This window comes from Poeciliopsis prolifica, unplaced genomic scaffold (genome assembly GCF_027474105.1).
Source record: "Poeciliopsis prolifica strain line A6 unplaced genomic scaffold, Auburn_PproV2 SCAFFOLD034, whole genome shotgun sequence".
NCBI classification, from domain to species: domain Eukaryota; kingdom Metazoa; phylum Chordata; class Actinopteri; order Cyprinodontiformes; family Poeciliidae; genus Poeciliopsis; species Poeciliopsis prolifica.
In genome coordinates, this window is record NW_026562409.1 from 2364405 (window position 1) to 2379312 (window position 14908).

Genomic DNA, 14908 nt, shown 5'->3' on the forward strand with positions numbered 1-14908 from the left:
AAAGTTTCTAGCAAAGTGAAACTTTATAGACTTTATTATTCTACTGTTGCTCAAACGTACATAATCACCTTCTGCATTTGTTATGTTGGATTTTGTGTATCTGTCCTGCCTTATTTTCATTTTGAAATAATTATTACTATTTTATCACTTTTAAAATACAATAATTTTCATAATTAATTATGTTACAATCAATTGTTTCAAAAATCTTTTCACTTTTAAAATTAGTCTTGGTTGTTCTAACATTTTCTTACATGTGATTCTTACGCCCTCTAGTGGATGTTCTAGACATTTCAACACAAATTATTTACAGTTTTAATAGAGCCTGAACTTCAAAGCATTAATTTTGTTTATTTAATTTTAACCTGGTGCTTTTCTTGACCCACTCGGATTAAATTATCTGATGATCCATTATGGAGTCATAATTAACTCAATATTTGATCAATTTAATTACAGTGCTGATAAATTAATGACACATTTATTTGATTAGTTATTTATTGTAATTTGCTTCTCTTCACTCTCCAGATTGACTGTCAATTGTTTTATGTTTTGATCTTTTTGGACTTTGCCTAAAAACGTCAGAAGTTGTTAATCTGGATTTTGCGCAAACATTGATAAGGATATTTTTATCAGTCACAATCCTGATGTTTTAAAAACTGCTGCCCCCTGCTGCCGTTTAGCAGAACTACACCTGAACGCAACACCTGTTTACGGTATAAATGTGTGAATATTCTCCTCATTTCAAAAACAAACACAATTTTACAGCTGATGTTTTCCCATGAAATAAGAATCACAATTAAAACAATATGTTAATAAGTTTGAGCATGTAATAAACAAATTATGGTGAAAATATCTTAATACACTTGAAATAAAACTAACTCAAAAGGAACTTTTCAGCAAAGAGAACAGTAGTTTATACAAGTAAATAATTCTTTAATTTTGACCAAAACATACTTTTTGCAATAGCAGAATATTTTACTGATAACATGTGTAGTCATATATTAATGTGCCAATGGAATTATTACTTTTTCAGCCATATTAAGGAATTATTGACTTAAAATAAACTCCTATGTTTGGCTAAAAAATTTTTGTTTTGTCTGATTTCAAGTGAATTATAATATCGTCTCTAGAAACGCAACCAAAACGGTTGGAAAGGTTTTGTGTTTTTGCAGTGTGCTGCACAGACATGTATGCTGCGCCATCATCCTCCTGCTACTTCCTGTTGCCGTCTTCTCTGTGGTTTCTGCCAGTGGCAATATCCGGTTCTTGATCTAGTGACTCATGTGATGCGAAATAATCCAACTTTGATTCGGACAAAACAACCATTTTAGCTCAAAAATCTTTTTTAAATAAAAAAAAAACAAGTTTCTTTTCTGAAATAGGTGTTAACTTTAAGCTGATTTATTGTCAACATGTCAAATTATTCCTTTACATGGTCAATGGAAACACAACTGCAACTTTTACACAACATATACATTCTGTGAATCCCCTCTCGGATTCTCCAGAGAATGATTGTCGTAATCTGCTGGGATTACAACTTCAACAAAATAATCTGCAGGACACATTTCATGAGGAAATTGATTTCTGCTGAGCTGATTCTGTGAACATTTTCTGAATAGCTATTTAGTGTTTAGCCAGATGGCTTCCTCTGTCAAGCCTTTCTCACAGCCAAGATTAGGATTACACACACACACACACACACACACACACACACACACACACACACACACACACACACACACACACACACACACACACACACACACACACACCCCACACACACACACACACACATACACACACACACACACACACACACACACACACACACTGGTTTGTCCTCAAATATGCCTGTTGCTAAATGTTTGTTTGTTGGCAGATGATGGCGACACAATGCAGAGTCTGATGAGTTGCAAGTGCAGCTTAAGTTATTAAACCGGGAGCTGAAATTACAGGTTAGAGGAGCGGGGAGGATTAAAGTATTTTTACCGCAAAGCCACAGAGCAAAGGCGCTGATCTGAAACGGAGAGGCTGCAGACGGAGGGACGGAGGGAGAGAAGACAGACTGAGGAGCATCTAGTGGAAGAGCTGCTGCTTCTCTTGCAGATCTCCGCGGCCTGAGGGCCAGCATGAAGCAGGCACCATGGGCTTTCTGGAAAACTACCAGGAGATCGACCCCGTCACTCTGAACCTCTGCATCCTCATCGCCAGCTACGTTATCTTACTCCTGGTTTTTCTCATTTCCTGCATCATGTATGACTGCCGGGGCAAAGATCCCACCAAGGAGTACGCTCCGGACCCGCAGCCCACCCAGTCCCCCATCAGGCTGGTGGTGATGCAGAGCTCCTCTGCGCCGATGGGCCGCTGGGACACGGCCAACATGATCACCACCTACCACGAACCATCGCACTCGGACTTCAGGGAGAAGAAGAGCACGATGGTGTAATGGACAAGCGCTGATAAACTCTGTACATATCCCAACTTTTTTTTTCTTTTTATTGCTGTGCATGTTCGTTTACTTTTGCATGTTGCTGCTTTGAGACAAACAATGCTCGGGCTTCACCTGCACAGGACCAGGTTCGGAAGGTAAGGGCAGTGACGTGGGTGTTCAAATGACGACTGTTGCGTGGATTTAAAAAATGAAAAGAAAGAGAAGGAAGAGTAAATTTCCGACAAAAACTGCGAAAAAGTTTGGAGTTTAATTTCAGGGATGTTTTAAGAGAAAAGTTGAAAATTTGCAAGAAGAAACTCAGAATAGTTTTTTTTTTAAATTGATCTAATTTATTCCTAGAGAATTTCCAGAAGAACGTGAACATTTCTGAGTTTCAAAAGTTTAAAAAATTTGACTTTTGGACTTATTTGGAGTTTTAAAATAAAAATAAAAGATTTGATTTTTTAACCCCAGGAAATTTGATGCTTTTTCTGGAAATTTTCTGACATCAATCTCAAAATTTCGGAGTTTTTCAGTGGATATTTAGTGCAGTGCCATAGTAAAATGTGCACTGCAAAACAAAATCTCAGAGTATTTTTGGTCTATTTTAGTGCAAGTATTTTACGACACATGAAATGAGACAAAACTGAAAGAAAGAAGTCTGAGCTTGTTTTAAGTCAATAATAATTGACTATTGATAAATAGGTGAAATTTTGTGTTTTTGCAGTGTGTGTGTGTGTGTGTGTGTGTGTGTGTGGTGTGTGTGTGTGTGTGTGTGTGTGTGTGTGTGTGTGTGTGTGTGTGTGTGTGTGTGTGTGTGTGTGTGTGTGTGTTTGTAAAATCCCTCATTATCTCACGGGTCCCAACACAAAGCCGCCTGTCTGCTCTGGAGGGGAAATGTCACAACTAATAAAGCAGGAGGAATAAAGGCCGGACGGTGGGCGTTTGGGCCACTGGAACCAAGGAAGGCTTGGAGATTGAGGTCAATGTGGGAAAAGACGCAGGTGAAAAACTGTTTCCCCTCAACTCCACTGGACTTTGTACTTCTCGCTCCAGACGGTGATAAAAGTTATAAAATCCGGAGCAAAGTCCGGGTGAAAACTGAGAGTAGCAAAACTTCAGCATATTTTAACTCAAGTAGAAGTAAAAACTATCCAAGAAATTACTGAATAAAAGTAAAAATAAAAGAATCTGGTTATAAAAAGTGACTGAAGTACTGATCAGAACATCTGACTTAAAATCTATAAATGCAAAAATGTAAAATTATGTCCCAATTCTGGCATTTTAAGGACTAAAATAAAATTAATAACATGATTTTAAAATAAAATATTAAAGCTTCACTTTTACAAATCATAAAAAAATAAATGAAGCTAACACTTACAGTAGAAAATGCAAATATAGTGTTTGTTAGAACAGGGTGAAGTAAAGAAAAGGTTTAAGTTAAGAAATTAGAAATTTGTAGAATTTATTTGATTAATTAACTAATTATCAGAATAACTTAATTGATTACTAAAATAATTGTTAGCTGCAGTCTTAATTTCTTTGAAGTCATGTTTGATATATGCTGTCAGATTTTTACAACATCTAACAGCAACAGCTACTTCACTGTGCCATAAAATGACTATGTGCCAGAAAACTGCAACACCGTCCCTTTAAATGATGTCTTCATTGGATTATTGGATACAAATGATCAGACTTATCAGAAACATACCAATAGTGTCATACTGAGAAATATATTTAAACTCAAGTTAACATTAGTCAAGTTGTTTATGAAAAAAAAGTGATTAATGACTGAAGAACAAAATAACCTGATATTTAACCTGATAACTGACCCACTGCCTTTTTAACCCTGTTACGTTTTATCCTTCTCTCTCGTCCTTTTCAGCTATTTGTGTCTTTTTATGAAATGCTGTTAGTTTTACGTCAGATTTACATCTTCTGAAAAGATTTATTAAGATGTTTTTAGTAAGTAGGAGACACATTTTTATGTAGTTCCCTGCTTTGAAACTGTTTTTGTCTACTTCCTGTTGTCAGAGAGGTTCTAAAAAGGCCATTTTTTTAACCCTGCAGTCTGGCAGTGATCCAATGTCAATGTGACCAAATTAAACAATAACATGAGAGACAATCACTGTATTATATCGCTGTATTGAGACAGGCGTCCTGTCTGAAGGATTGTAAGTGGCGTCACTCATATCATTCAGTTGTCACAATGTAACCCATTTATTATCAGCTCCACATAACAAGGACATTGCATGTCAGTAGATAACATCTATGTTTTATGTGTTACCAGAAACCAGCTGGTAAAAACCATGGTGCTTTTACCATATTGTGCAAAAACACAAAAAAAATGTTTCTGACCAGTTTCTTGTGCAAATGTCTTTTTAATAAGACAAAACCAGGTCAAGTTACCGTTCAGCCAGATATATTAAATAACTCCAATTTAGGAAATTATGTAAATAGTTCCTTAAAATGATTATAAAAACATGTCAGTTCCACTTGAGGATTTTTTCCACTTATCACAACATTTTTCCACGTGAAAGAAATATTAAATTTTTGTTAAAAGTCAAAAAATCAGCCAGTAGCCATCAGTAGCAATCAGCCAATCAGCCATCTAGAACATCAATATTGAGACATTATTGACTTAAAACAAGCTCCTCTATCTTGTTGAAAAGTTACTTGTAAGTTAGTCTTATTAAAACAAAGATATTTGCATTAGAAAGTGGACAAAAATTATCAGTGGCTCTTGGTGCAGCGCCACCACAGGTGAGGAGGGGAACAGGTTTTTTAAAAGGTTTGGCTTATTTGACACAGTGCAAAGAAAGCAACGTACACCAGCTAAAAATTTAATTCTTACAATTTTGACATGAGAAAAATGTGTTGAGCATTTCACATGAACAAGCTGAAACAAGAGAAAGACTGAGCTGTTGGTCAACGAGAATATTATCCTGCAAAACACAGACATATGTCTGCTTCAAAGAGACAATGTTCTATTTTTACATCCCAGCTAAAGTTGGACAGAAATAGATGTAAGAAAGCTGCCTAGACTCAGGATGGTGCTCAGAATAATCCTCACACTTCTAGATTTATTCATTTGTTTTTAAATTACATTGTTTTTCAGAAAATTATTATTTTACAGCCTATTAATCTGGCTGATTTTAGCTGTTAAACCAGAGTTTTATTGCAGATTATGGCAAAGAATGGAAACACAGATTAAATCAAACAGATGTTACTGAGGCAGATAAACCGAGAGCAGGAAAGAAGCCGTGATCTTCTGCCTGAAGTTTTCATTTTCACGCAAAATTATTTAGACAGCATGAAGCAAACTCACTGGCATGCATTTAATCTGGCAGATATGTGCAGGATTATTAGACACTCCAGTGCCAATCCCAGGTGGGAATCTGTGGTACTGGTGTGATGACAGATTAATTCCAGCTGTAACAGCCAGTAGCAGATTGCAAACACAACCTAAATTTATGCATTTTAAATGGGATTCAATGGCAGAAAATTGTAGAGAAGGAACACTAAAGGCTCTGTTTGGTATGAAAACTGAGCCATAAAAAACTAAAATGTGGTTACATTTTATGCTCTTTACTTCAACACAAACAAACTTCAACAAAAATAAAACTGAAAAAGGACACAAGAACCTTTTTGAGATTAAAAACTAATCTGACCTTCACACTGTGGTTGAGATTTTAGAACACATGACTGGATGCGACCAATAGACCCTGTCCAGGAAAGTGTAAACCAATTAGAGAGCTATTTAACTTGCTGCCACGTGTGTACACAAAGCCTCTTTAATTCAAGTTGCTCTCCTGCATGGACATTTTTCACAGCAGACTCCTGAAAGTAGTTCTGCTAAAACCCAAATATGCTCTCTGGGGTATCAGTACTCACTTTTATTTGGTTCTAAACATGACATATTTACACGCAAGCACGCAAGTTTTGTACTCAAAAGTTATACGTTCATGTACCGTTAAGAATCTGCAAGATAACTTTTAGGAGAAGCTTCACAGCTAATTGTTAGATAATCAGCTATTTGTAAAAATTTCATTTTGATTAGAAAACCTTTAAAAAACAAGAATAAGTAACTTCTATGTGAGAAAAGTATGAAGAACAGAGTGAAGTTCTGCAGGAAGCTCAGAAAGCAAAACACTTGGATCAATCTTTGCTTTGCTCATAAACCAGATCTAACTCAAGATACAGAGAAAAGCAATTAAAGAATCATTGTGGATTTGGAGGAAATATCTCCAGTAGCAGTCAGTCCTGCAACCACCCTGAAGAGGCCTCTGACTGCAGACTGTTGTTATATGATGGTCTCATAACTAACATGACATGCTAACAGCTCCATATCCAGGTAACACCTAAGTAACACCATTAGTTGCTGCAAAACAAAGCAAAGTTGTGGCAAAGAAACAACTAATGCTAATCCACCATGTTTGCTTTTGCCTGCTGTATGTTCAGAAACCTGATCAGAGAGACGATGGAGTCAGATATGATCCTGCGTCCATTAAGCAATCAGGGATTAAAAACATGAACGCTGTAAACCAGAGTAGAAAAGATTTAATCTTACACAAATAATGATGAGTCGAAGCTCATAAAGGCGCTGTGTGGCTAATGTTAGCTTAAAATGTACGTTTGGGTTGTTTTGCCCACTAATTTGATCATGAAATTTGAAAGTGGAAGTAGTTCTACTAAATAAATATCTAAATTAAATATTTGAATAATTAATTTAGATATAAATATTCAAACATTTACAGATTAGCTTTTAAATCAGAGGGTCTGCTCTAGTATCTGCTAACATTACCAGCTAATTGATTTCCTCTGATTATCACAGCAATTCTCTGAATCATTGATTCCATACAACTGAACAATTCAATTAGTTTTTCTTCATGATATGATTTTACTCATGTAATGTTGTAACATGCTATTCTATTTATTATTGATCAGTTTTCTTGTCATTTTCTCAATTTATTGGTTGATTTGTTTACTTCTGTTAATACTTTAAAAAGTAACAGAATCTGTAAAATTGTCTTTTAATAATATTTTAGAAATACAGAAATGATTAATTATTACTTTGTGATTAAATAAAATATTTGGTCAAAATGCTTGTGTAAGACTTGAAATTAAAAGTTAAAGAGTTGGACTCAACTTCACCAGAGAAGAATTGATGTTGGTCTTTTTAGATCCAGATTTTATCATTCATGCTGAGAAAAGGTGGAAAATATTTGATCTAAATAAATTTGAAAGTAATTCGTTTTGCATTCAACAAAGAAAAATGTCTCTTTTTTTCAGTATTGTGTTTGGAAAACTTTTTTTAAAAAATTGACAGAAAAAAAAACTTACTTTACAGTAATAGAACATGTGACCAAGCTTTACTCATTCATGTGATATTTTATCTTAAATCTAATTTTTTAAAAGCTCCCTGGTCAGAAACATTGACATATCTACCGCTTGTCTGCATATCAATTATTTTGCAGGATAGGAATCTTTTAGAAAGTAGACAAATAAAAACAAATTAATAAATAATAAAATTTAAGGTTCATTATTGCACAATTTGTAGATTTGAAACGTAAACTTAATCACTGCTTTAATATTCTTTTACTTAATATCTTACAGTCAATATTTTAAATGAGTTTTTATTGTTTTCACATTGGTTAAGGTTTTTGTTTTAATGCAGTAGCACTTTGAGCTTTATATGTAGACTGTATTATAATTACATTTTATTATTATTATTATTCTGAATACAGTTTTTGATTTACTTAGAATAAACTTTTACCAGCAGTGTGCAATATTTCATACTTGAGTATTTATCATACTTAAGTTTCATATAAAATCAAACTTCTGACTTATAGGTGTTTTGTTTTCTTTCTTTTAATTATTTTTTCAAACTTTGGACAGAATTTGGAAAAGGTTTACAGCTGTCTACAAAATTCTTTAATAACATGATTTGTTTGAAAAATAGAAAATATTATATTGAGAGCATATTATATTTGTTTTGGGGTAGAGTTGGAGAACGACAACACAAAAATAAGAATGAAACACGGCAATACTAAATAAAACCCAGCCCATTAGTTTTGCATGCAGTTTTTTGTTTAGAAGTAAAGATCGTTTGACCAGGTGGAAATTCCACGTGTAATCCGACGCAGCGTCTCCGGTGAGAGGAGGTTAAACGGCACAGAAACCTCATCCTCCACCCACCTGAGAAAGTGATTAGTGGAAGTCAGACAAACACTCAGATCAGTTACATCCAGTCCTGGAAGCCATGATGAGCGACTGCCAAGCTGCAGCACTGCGACGTCTGTAGAGCTGTGAGCAAAACCAGAGAATGCACAAACATTTGAAATGTAGCTGCTGATTAGAAATATTCCCAGAAAAGAGGCAGAAACACCAGAGAGGTTTATTTTTGAGGTCGAGTACAGAGTGAACTTTACTAAGCCTCTGTGTTCTTACATAAACACTCCTTTACATCTAAACAGCACTAAACGAGTCACAGTGCTGTTATGTAACCGGGCTTTAGCAGCTCGACATGCAGTGTGTGCAACTCACTGTCTGGATTCATGGCACAAAATCTCCCTGAAGGTTTAGCACAAAACAAAACAAATAAAAATACAACAACAAAGTCATCTGTCTTATAATAAGACTTTAAATGATAGTCTATGTGTCATGTTTCTTTAGATAGATAGATAGATAGATAGATAGATAGATAGATAGATAGATAGATAGATAGATAGATAGATAGATAGATAGATAGATAGATAGATAGATAGATAGATAGATAGATAGATAGATAGATAGATAGATAGATAGATAGATAGATAGATAGATAGATAGATAGATAGATAGATAGATAGATAGATAGATAGATAGATAGATAGATAGATAGATAGATAGATAGATAGATAGATAGATAGATAGATAGATAGATAGATAGATAGATAGATAGATAGATAGATAGATAGATAGATAGATAGATAGATAGATAGATAGATAGATGTTAATCTATTTAGTTATTTAATAAAGCATGTTTCATTTTATTGTGTATCTAATACATAATTGACAATTATAAAACATATCTGTCGTTTTTTATTTATAAATTTACAGTAGTTTTATTTTACGTTTAAATATTAATTTGACTGATAAATTATTTGTTGAACTATAATACCTTTGGGTCAGGTGTATAAACAATTTATGAACGTTAATATTGATGATGTTACCGTCTTCCTCAAATCTGATTGGCCCGTGTTGCAGAAGCGTCGTTCCTGATTGGCTCAGCCCACCGCCAATCAACTAACTGAACACCGGTGGAGCTCAACGGGATTCGGTTTTTATTTTACTGTGTGGACAGCGGCAGCTCGGTTTTCGGGGCGCTCTGGGCTTCCACCTGTGAGACGCTGGTGCTCATGGACATTTCCATCTTCCAGATGAGGCGTTGATTCGGGGTTTCCATCATCATGGTGTTGAGGAAAAGGCTAAAATGGAGCGTTAGCAGTGGGCGGGGTGGCGCCGCCGGTGCCTTGTAGCTACAATTAGCTTGTAGCCCGCTAGCTGGATGCTAGGCCTTTCGGTTTGTTTAGCTTGTAGTCCGCTAGCTGGATGCTAGCCCTTTCGGTTTGTGTGGCTCCTCGGACAGGTTTATTGTTTTATTCCTCCTCAAATACACCAGGCCTTTGTTGTTTTCATCTGTGGAATATAAGAGGAGCAGATATGCAGGGTGTTTATAGTTTTCACAGGTAAGTGAAAGCAGTTTTGGCTCTTTTTAGATCATAAAAATGAAATTTTTGGTGTAAATAAAGTTCATGTAAATTATATGAGAATTTCCAGAAATGCAAAGTTTTAACAATTTACTAATATAAGGCTACATTTAGGATAAAACCAATCCATAGATTTGATAGACTTCCTGGATGCCTGTTGATCTATGAAAATCAGATTTTCTCCATAAGAGGTGGAGGGTTCACTTCCGGTTTCTGCCTTTCTACATAAAATTGGTGATAATCACTATTTATATTAGTAAATATAAATTGTTGGATTGTTGGCTTTCTTTCTCCTTTTCGTTAGCAGTGGATTGGTTGAGTCTTCAATGGTCTTAATTTTGATTTCATAATTGGTTTTATATACTTCTGCTTTGGCCAAATAATACACTTTTTAATACATAAATGGTTTTGCAATCAAGTGATTCTGATTTCATTTTTTATTGCATAGAGGAATTTAAAACATTATATTGTTACCATGTGAATATGCTTAAGTGCATCTGTAGTATGCAGATGTTAGTATGTATACTACAGATGTATTCTAACACCTGTAATATGCATACTACAGATGTAATACACCAGAAAACATTTTAAAAGTACAAAATAAATAAGAAAAACAACAGAACTGTTCATTTTATCATACACCTGTTCAGATAATGGTGAACTGCATTAAGCAACACATATTACTGCAATCAGTTATGGTGTGACTGCCTGTTTGTAGGTTTGGACAAACAGGTTGGATGAAGCTATGATTGCGTCAGGGATCAGCTCAGAGCCAACGTATTCATAGGCCTGTTGCAATAAGCAATAAATTAATTAATCACATGTTGTAGTAAAATGAGCTCAGTAGTTTCCGTTTGCAGGATTTATCATTTTTCTTGTTTTTCTCGTTCTGCCAATAGCTAGAAACAGAAGTCTTCACTCTGGTGTTTTGGTTTCAACTAGCCCTGTTTTTGAAGGACAGTTTGGTTGTTATTTTTTTAGAGACTTCATAATTGGTTTTATTTTTGTTTTGTTTTTTATTTTGGATATTTAAAATATCTTCCAGTGTTAAATGTTCTTTAGAATTTAATGTTTGAAAGTGATTTCAAACCAACAATATTATTGATTATTGCAATAACGTCTGGGACAATTAATCATCTATCAGAATTTGTTATTGTGCCAGGCCCATATATTTAGCTTCCTTTGAATATTTGGAGGTGATGTTGTGTCAATAACTTCTGGATACCAGAGCAGGCCTGTCACAGTATCCAGAAGTTATTAAGACAAAGTAAATATTGTTGTTTTGAGACCATTTTCAAGTAATATGATGGTAATTACACAGTAATGCAATTCTCAAAGTTCAATAAACTTAAAAAAAATTTTAACACTGGGATACACCAGAAGACATTTTAAATGCATAAAATAAATAAGAAAAACAACAGAAACAACAAATGGAATGATGAAGTAAAACTTTTCTTCAAAAATGAAATAGTTGAAACCAAAAGACTGAAGCCTTTAGTTTTATTTTTTCTGGTAGAAAGAGAAAAGATAAATCATGCAAACGGAAATTACTGCGTCGGTTACTGTGACACAAAAACACAAATTTGGTTTTATATTTCAGCCTGTTTTTTCTTTTGAGTCTTTTTGACTCAAAAGTTTCACTTTTCTGGTTTCAGATTCATGAACCGACGGGCTTCTGCTAACTGCCGCTACCAGCCCACCGTTTACGAACATGCTGCCAACTGCTACACTCACGCAGTGAGTCCGGTCTCTGAACGCCGCCGACCCGCTCCGGTCTGGGAATGTCCGCTGACTGCCGCTCGTTTGCTCTCGTCTCCGCAGCTCCTCATCGTGCCGGCCTTCGTGGGAATGACGCTGTTGCACTGCTTGTCCGACAACAACTGGGAGCGGATCACGGCCTGGGTGTACGGACTGGGCCTGTGCGCCCTCTTTGTGGTCTCCACCGTGTTTCACATCATCACCTGGAAGAAGAGCCACATGAGGTGAGAGGGTTTGCATTCATTTCCTCACAACCAAGCCTCCATTATAGATGTTTCATAATGAAGTAATTCTTCCTGAACTATTTCAGGGTTCTGGTCTGACCCAGCATCTCTTCCTGGAACCAGTTTAACCAGTGTCTCTGTGTTACAGGTCAGTGGAGCAGTGCTTCCACATGTGTGACCGAGTCGTCATCTACTTCTTCATCGCTGCCTCTTACACACCTTGGTGAGCGTCCGGCTGAGAGCAGAACTCACACACAGCTGCGAGTTCTGCTGAAAGCGAAGCCTCACTCTGGGTCGGTTCTGTTCTTGTCTCGGTTCAGGTTGAACCTGCGGGAGCTCGGACCGTTAGCGGCTCACATGCGCTGGTTTGTGTGGCTCATGGCTGCTGCTGGGACCATTTATGTCTTCAACTATCATGAAAAGTGAGTTTCTGTTAGCGGTGGGTGTCCAACCCGAGGCGCGTGGGCCTCATCCAGCGCATGTCTGTCTCCTCAGGTACAAACTGGTGGAGTTGGCCTTCTACTTGACGATGGGATTTTTTCCTGCATCAGTTGTGACATCAATGGTAAGAAGATTCTACCATTTTACCAGATTATGTTAAGGTCTGTAAATAATTAAACTTTCTAGACAAAATAAGCAAACTTTCCTTTCAAAAAACTCCATCCATTTGGTGGATGTTGCTTGAGCATCAGATTTACAGGCGAACCAGAAACTTTTGAGTATCTGGAACATTTGTTTGTTAAAAAACTAAAAATGCAATTAACTGCGTTAACCAGAGTTGGGTAGTAACTCGTTACATTTACTTTTTGGAAAGAAAAATATAGTTTTACTGCGGTTCAATTTTTATTTTACTTGAGTAAAATGTCTGGATTCTCTACCAGCTGAATGAAAAATAAAACATGCTTTACCCCCAAGTTACCCAGACAGACACACACCTGCAGGTTTTTGTCAAAGTTTCATAAATTTTTTATTTAAAGAAACTTATTTTGACATTTTTCTTTGGCCTGATTTTATATTTTGACCTTAAAATGCCCCTTAACTTTATATTTTTTATCAAATATTTTTTTACTCATGTTTTTTTTTTTTTTTTTTTTGTTTTTGTTTTTTTTTTGTTACTCTTGTATAATTTTTGGATACTCTGCCCACCTCTGGGTAAAACCTAAATTAACAAGTTAGTTTTTCCTCTAATCAGAATTTAATGTAGGTTTAAGTGTATTTGCGTTTTCCTCTCTGCTGCCCTCTTGTGGTTATAAAGAATATTGTGTCTTTGAGTTTCAGTGCAGCTTCTCTGTTGTTGTTTTTCCAGAGCAACACGGACGGCCTGCAGGAGCTGGCGTGTGGTGGACTCATCTACTGCCTCGGCGTGTTCTTCTTCAAGAGCGACGGCGTCATCCCCTTCGCTCACGCCATCTGGCACGTGTTTGTGGCTCTGGCTGCCGCCGTGCATTACTACGCCATCTGGAAGTACCTGTACAACACGCCCAGCTCCGAATCCCTCCTCCAGTCCTGACTGCCCAGCCGCCCCCCACTGCCCAACCAAGCTGCAACAGTAAAAGTTTACGACAACGACCTTAACTTGTTTACTGTTTTGTAACCAGGAGGAAAGCAGGTTGTCACCGTCCTCTGATGAAATCAAGTGTTTTTGTAAGAGAAGAAATCTCCAGAGCTCTGGTATTTGCAACGTTTGATAGCGTGTTTTTAAAACCACTCAATGCGAGTCACATTCCTCTTTAAGGGTCGATCTGATTCATCCGGAGAAAATAGAGCAAGGTGCTAAAAATCAGCAGCTCTTATTATTTCTACTGAAAGAAACCAAAGCTCCAAATGAAGGCAGCATAACAAAAACTTCAACGTTTAAAAAAAAATGGTTAAGAATGTTTTAAGGTAGAGTTATTCACATATCTGAACCAAAACTATATAAATCATGATTTCTTCTATTAATATTTGTTTAGCGCATGCTCGCTCTGTTTCTGTTGGAAGTTGTTGGCGCCCTCTGGTGGCAGCGGGGTAGCATTCCTCAGTATTTTATCATGTAGAGGAGAAACAGGAGAGCTGGGGTGTTAATGAGCCAAATGAGGAGACTCCCAATTAAAAGCAGTTTTATTTATTTTTTTTAAATAAAATGTGAATATTGTGTGTGTGTGTATGTGAGCTGTTGTGTTGTGTAACATTTCCTGTTGTATGTCTTGTGATTTTTACACACCGATGTTAAACAGTGTTTCATATCATGTGGACTATAATTATTTTTTTGTACGTTTGCTTCCTGTTTTGTTTTCCTTCCAAGCGACGTCTGAAACCAACTCCCAGTTCATGTTTAATAATCATGACTCTTCTCTTGTGATTCAGTCTGTTTTCTATGTTGATTCTGATGCTGCTGGCCTTTTTGCAGAGAATAATTGCTTCTGGTTTCTCTTTCACTGGCTGGTGATGGTTCTTTGTAAAATCTGAACGCTCCACTGTACTGAACATCACCTTGGTAACGCGACAATAAAGACAATATCTGCAGCTTGGTGTCTTGACTCGGTTCATTTTGCTTTCAGTAAACTGCAGTACAAGAATGATACATTTTAATAAGGGTGAAATTATTACTGACATAATTTTATTACAGTGGAAAATATAACACAAAACATCTTTTTTACAACTAAACTTATATATGCATAACTACTTTTATCTGGACTTTTACTGAAAAGCTGACTTCGCTGTAGCCAATTTAATTGACTAAATAGTACATTTGGATTTTAATTTTA

General features: G+C 36.1%; 2 protein-coding genes across 3 annotated transcripts; both read left to right on the forward strand.

Moving 5' to 3' along the window:
* Nucleotides 1-1913: 1913 nt before the first annotated feature.
* Nucleotides 1914-2531, forward strand: LOC129373715 (small integral membrane protein 36-like). The gene has a single exon (XM_055051772.1). The coding sequence runs from the start codon at nt 2141-2143 to the stop codon at nt 2441-2443; it is 303 nt and encodes a 100-aa protein (XP_054907747.1). The 5' UTR covers nt 1914-2140; the 3' UTR covers nt 2444-2531.
* Nucleotides 2439-14666, forward strand: mmd (monocyte to macrophage differentiation-associated). 2 transcript variants are annotated; one of them, XM_055051768.1, is made up of 7 exons: nt 2439-2583; nt 11835-11916; nt 12001-12161; nt 12310-12384; nt 12482-12583; nt 12657-12726; nt 13468-14666. In XM_055051768.1, the coding sequence occupies exons 1-7, from the start codon at nt 2546-2548 to the stop codon at nt 13669-13671; spliced, it is 732 nt and encodes a 243-aa protein (XP_054907743.1). In that variant the 5' UTR covers nt 2439-2545; the 3' UTR covers nt 13672-14666. The 2 variants fall into 2 exon arrangements, with proteins under 2 accessions (XP_054907743.1, XP_054907742.1); XM_055051767.1 differs by lacking the exon at nt 2439-2583 and adding an exon at nt 9628-10158.
* The last annotated feature ends 242 nt before the right edge of the window (nt 14667-14908 follow it).

What these genes read in the sequence shown, in the direction of transcription:
- LOC129373715 (XM_055051772.1), top strand. Translation starts at nt 2,141, where the DNA reads ATGGGCTTTCTGGAAAACTACCAGGAGATCGACCCCGTCACTCTGAAC.
- mmd (XM_055051767.1), top strand. Translation starts at nt 10,022, where the DNA reads ATGCTAGCCCTTTCGGTTTGTGTGGCTCCTCGGACAGGTTTATTGTTT. An exon ending in GGTGTTTATAGTTTTCACAG is followed by an intron (nt 10,159 to 11,834) that starts GTAAGTGAAAGC and finishes TTCTGGTTTCAG; the next exon opens with ATTCATGAACCGACGGGCTT. An exon ending in GTCTTCAACTATCATGAAAA is followed by an intron (nt 12,584 to 12,656) that starts GTGAGTTTCTGT and finishes CTGTCTCCTCAG; the next exon opens with GTACAAACTGGTGGAGTTGG.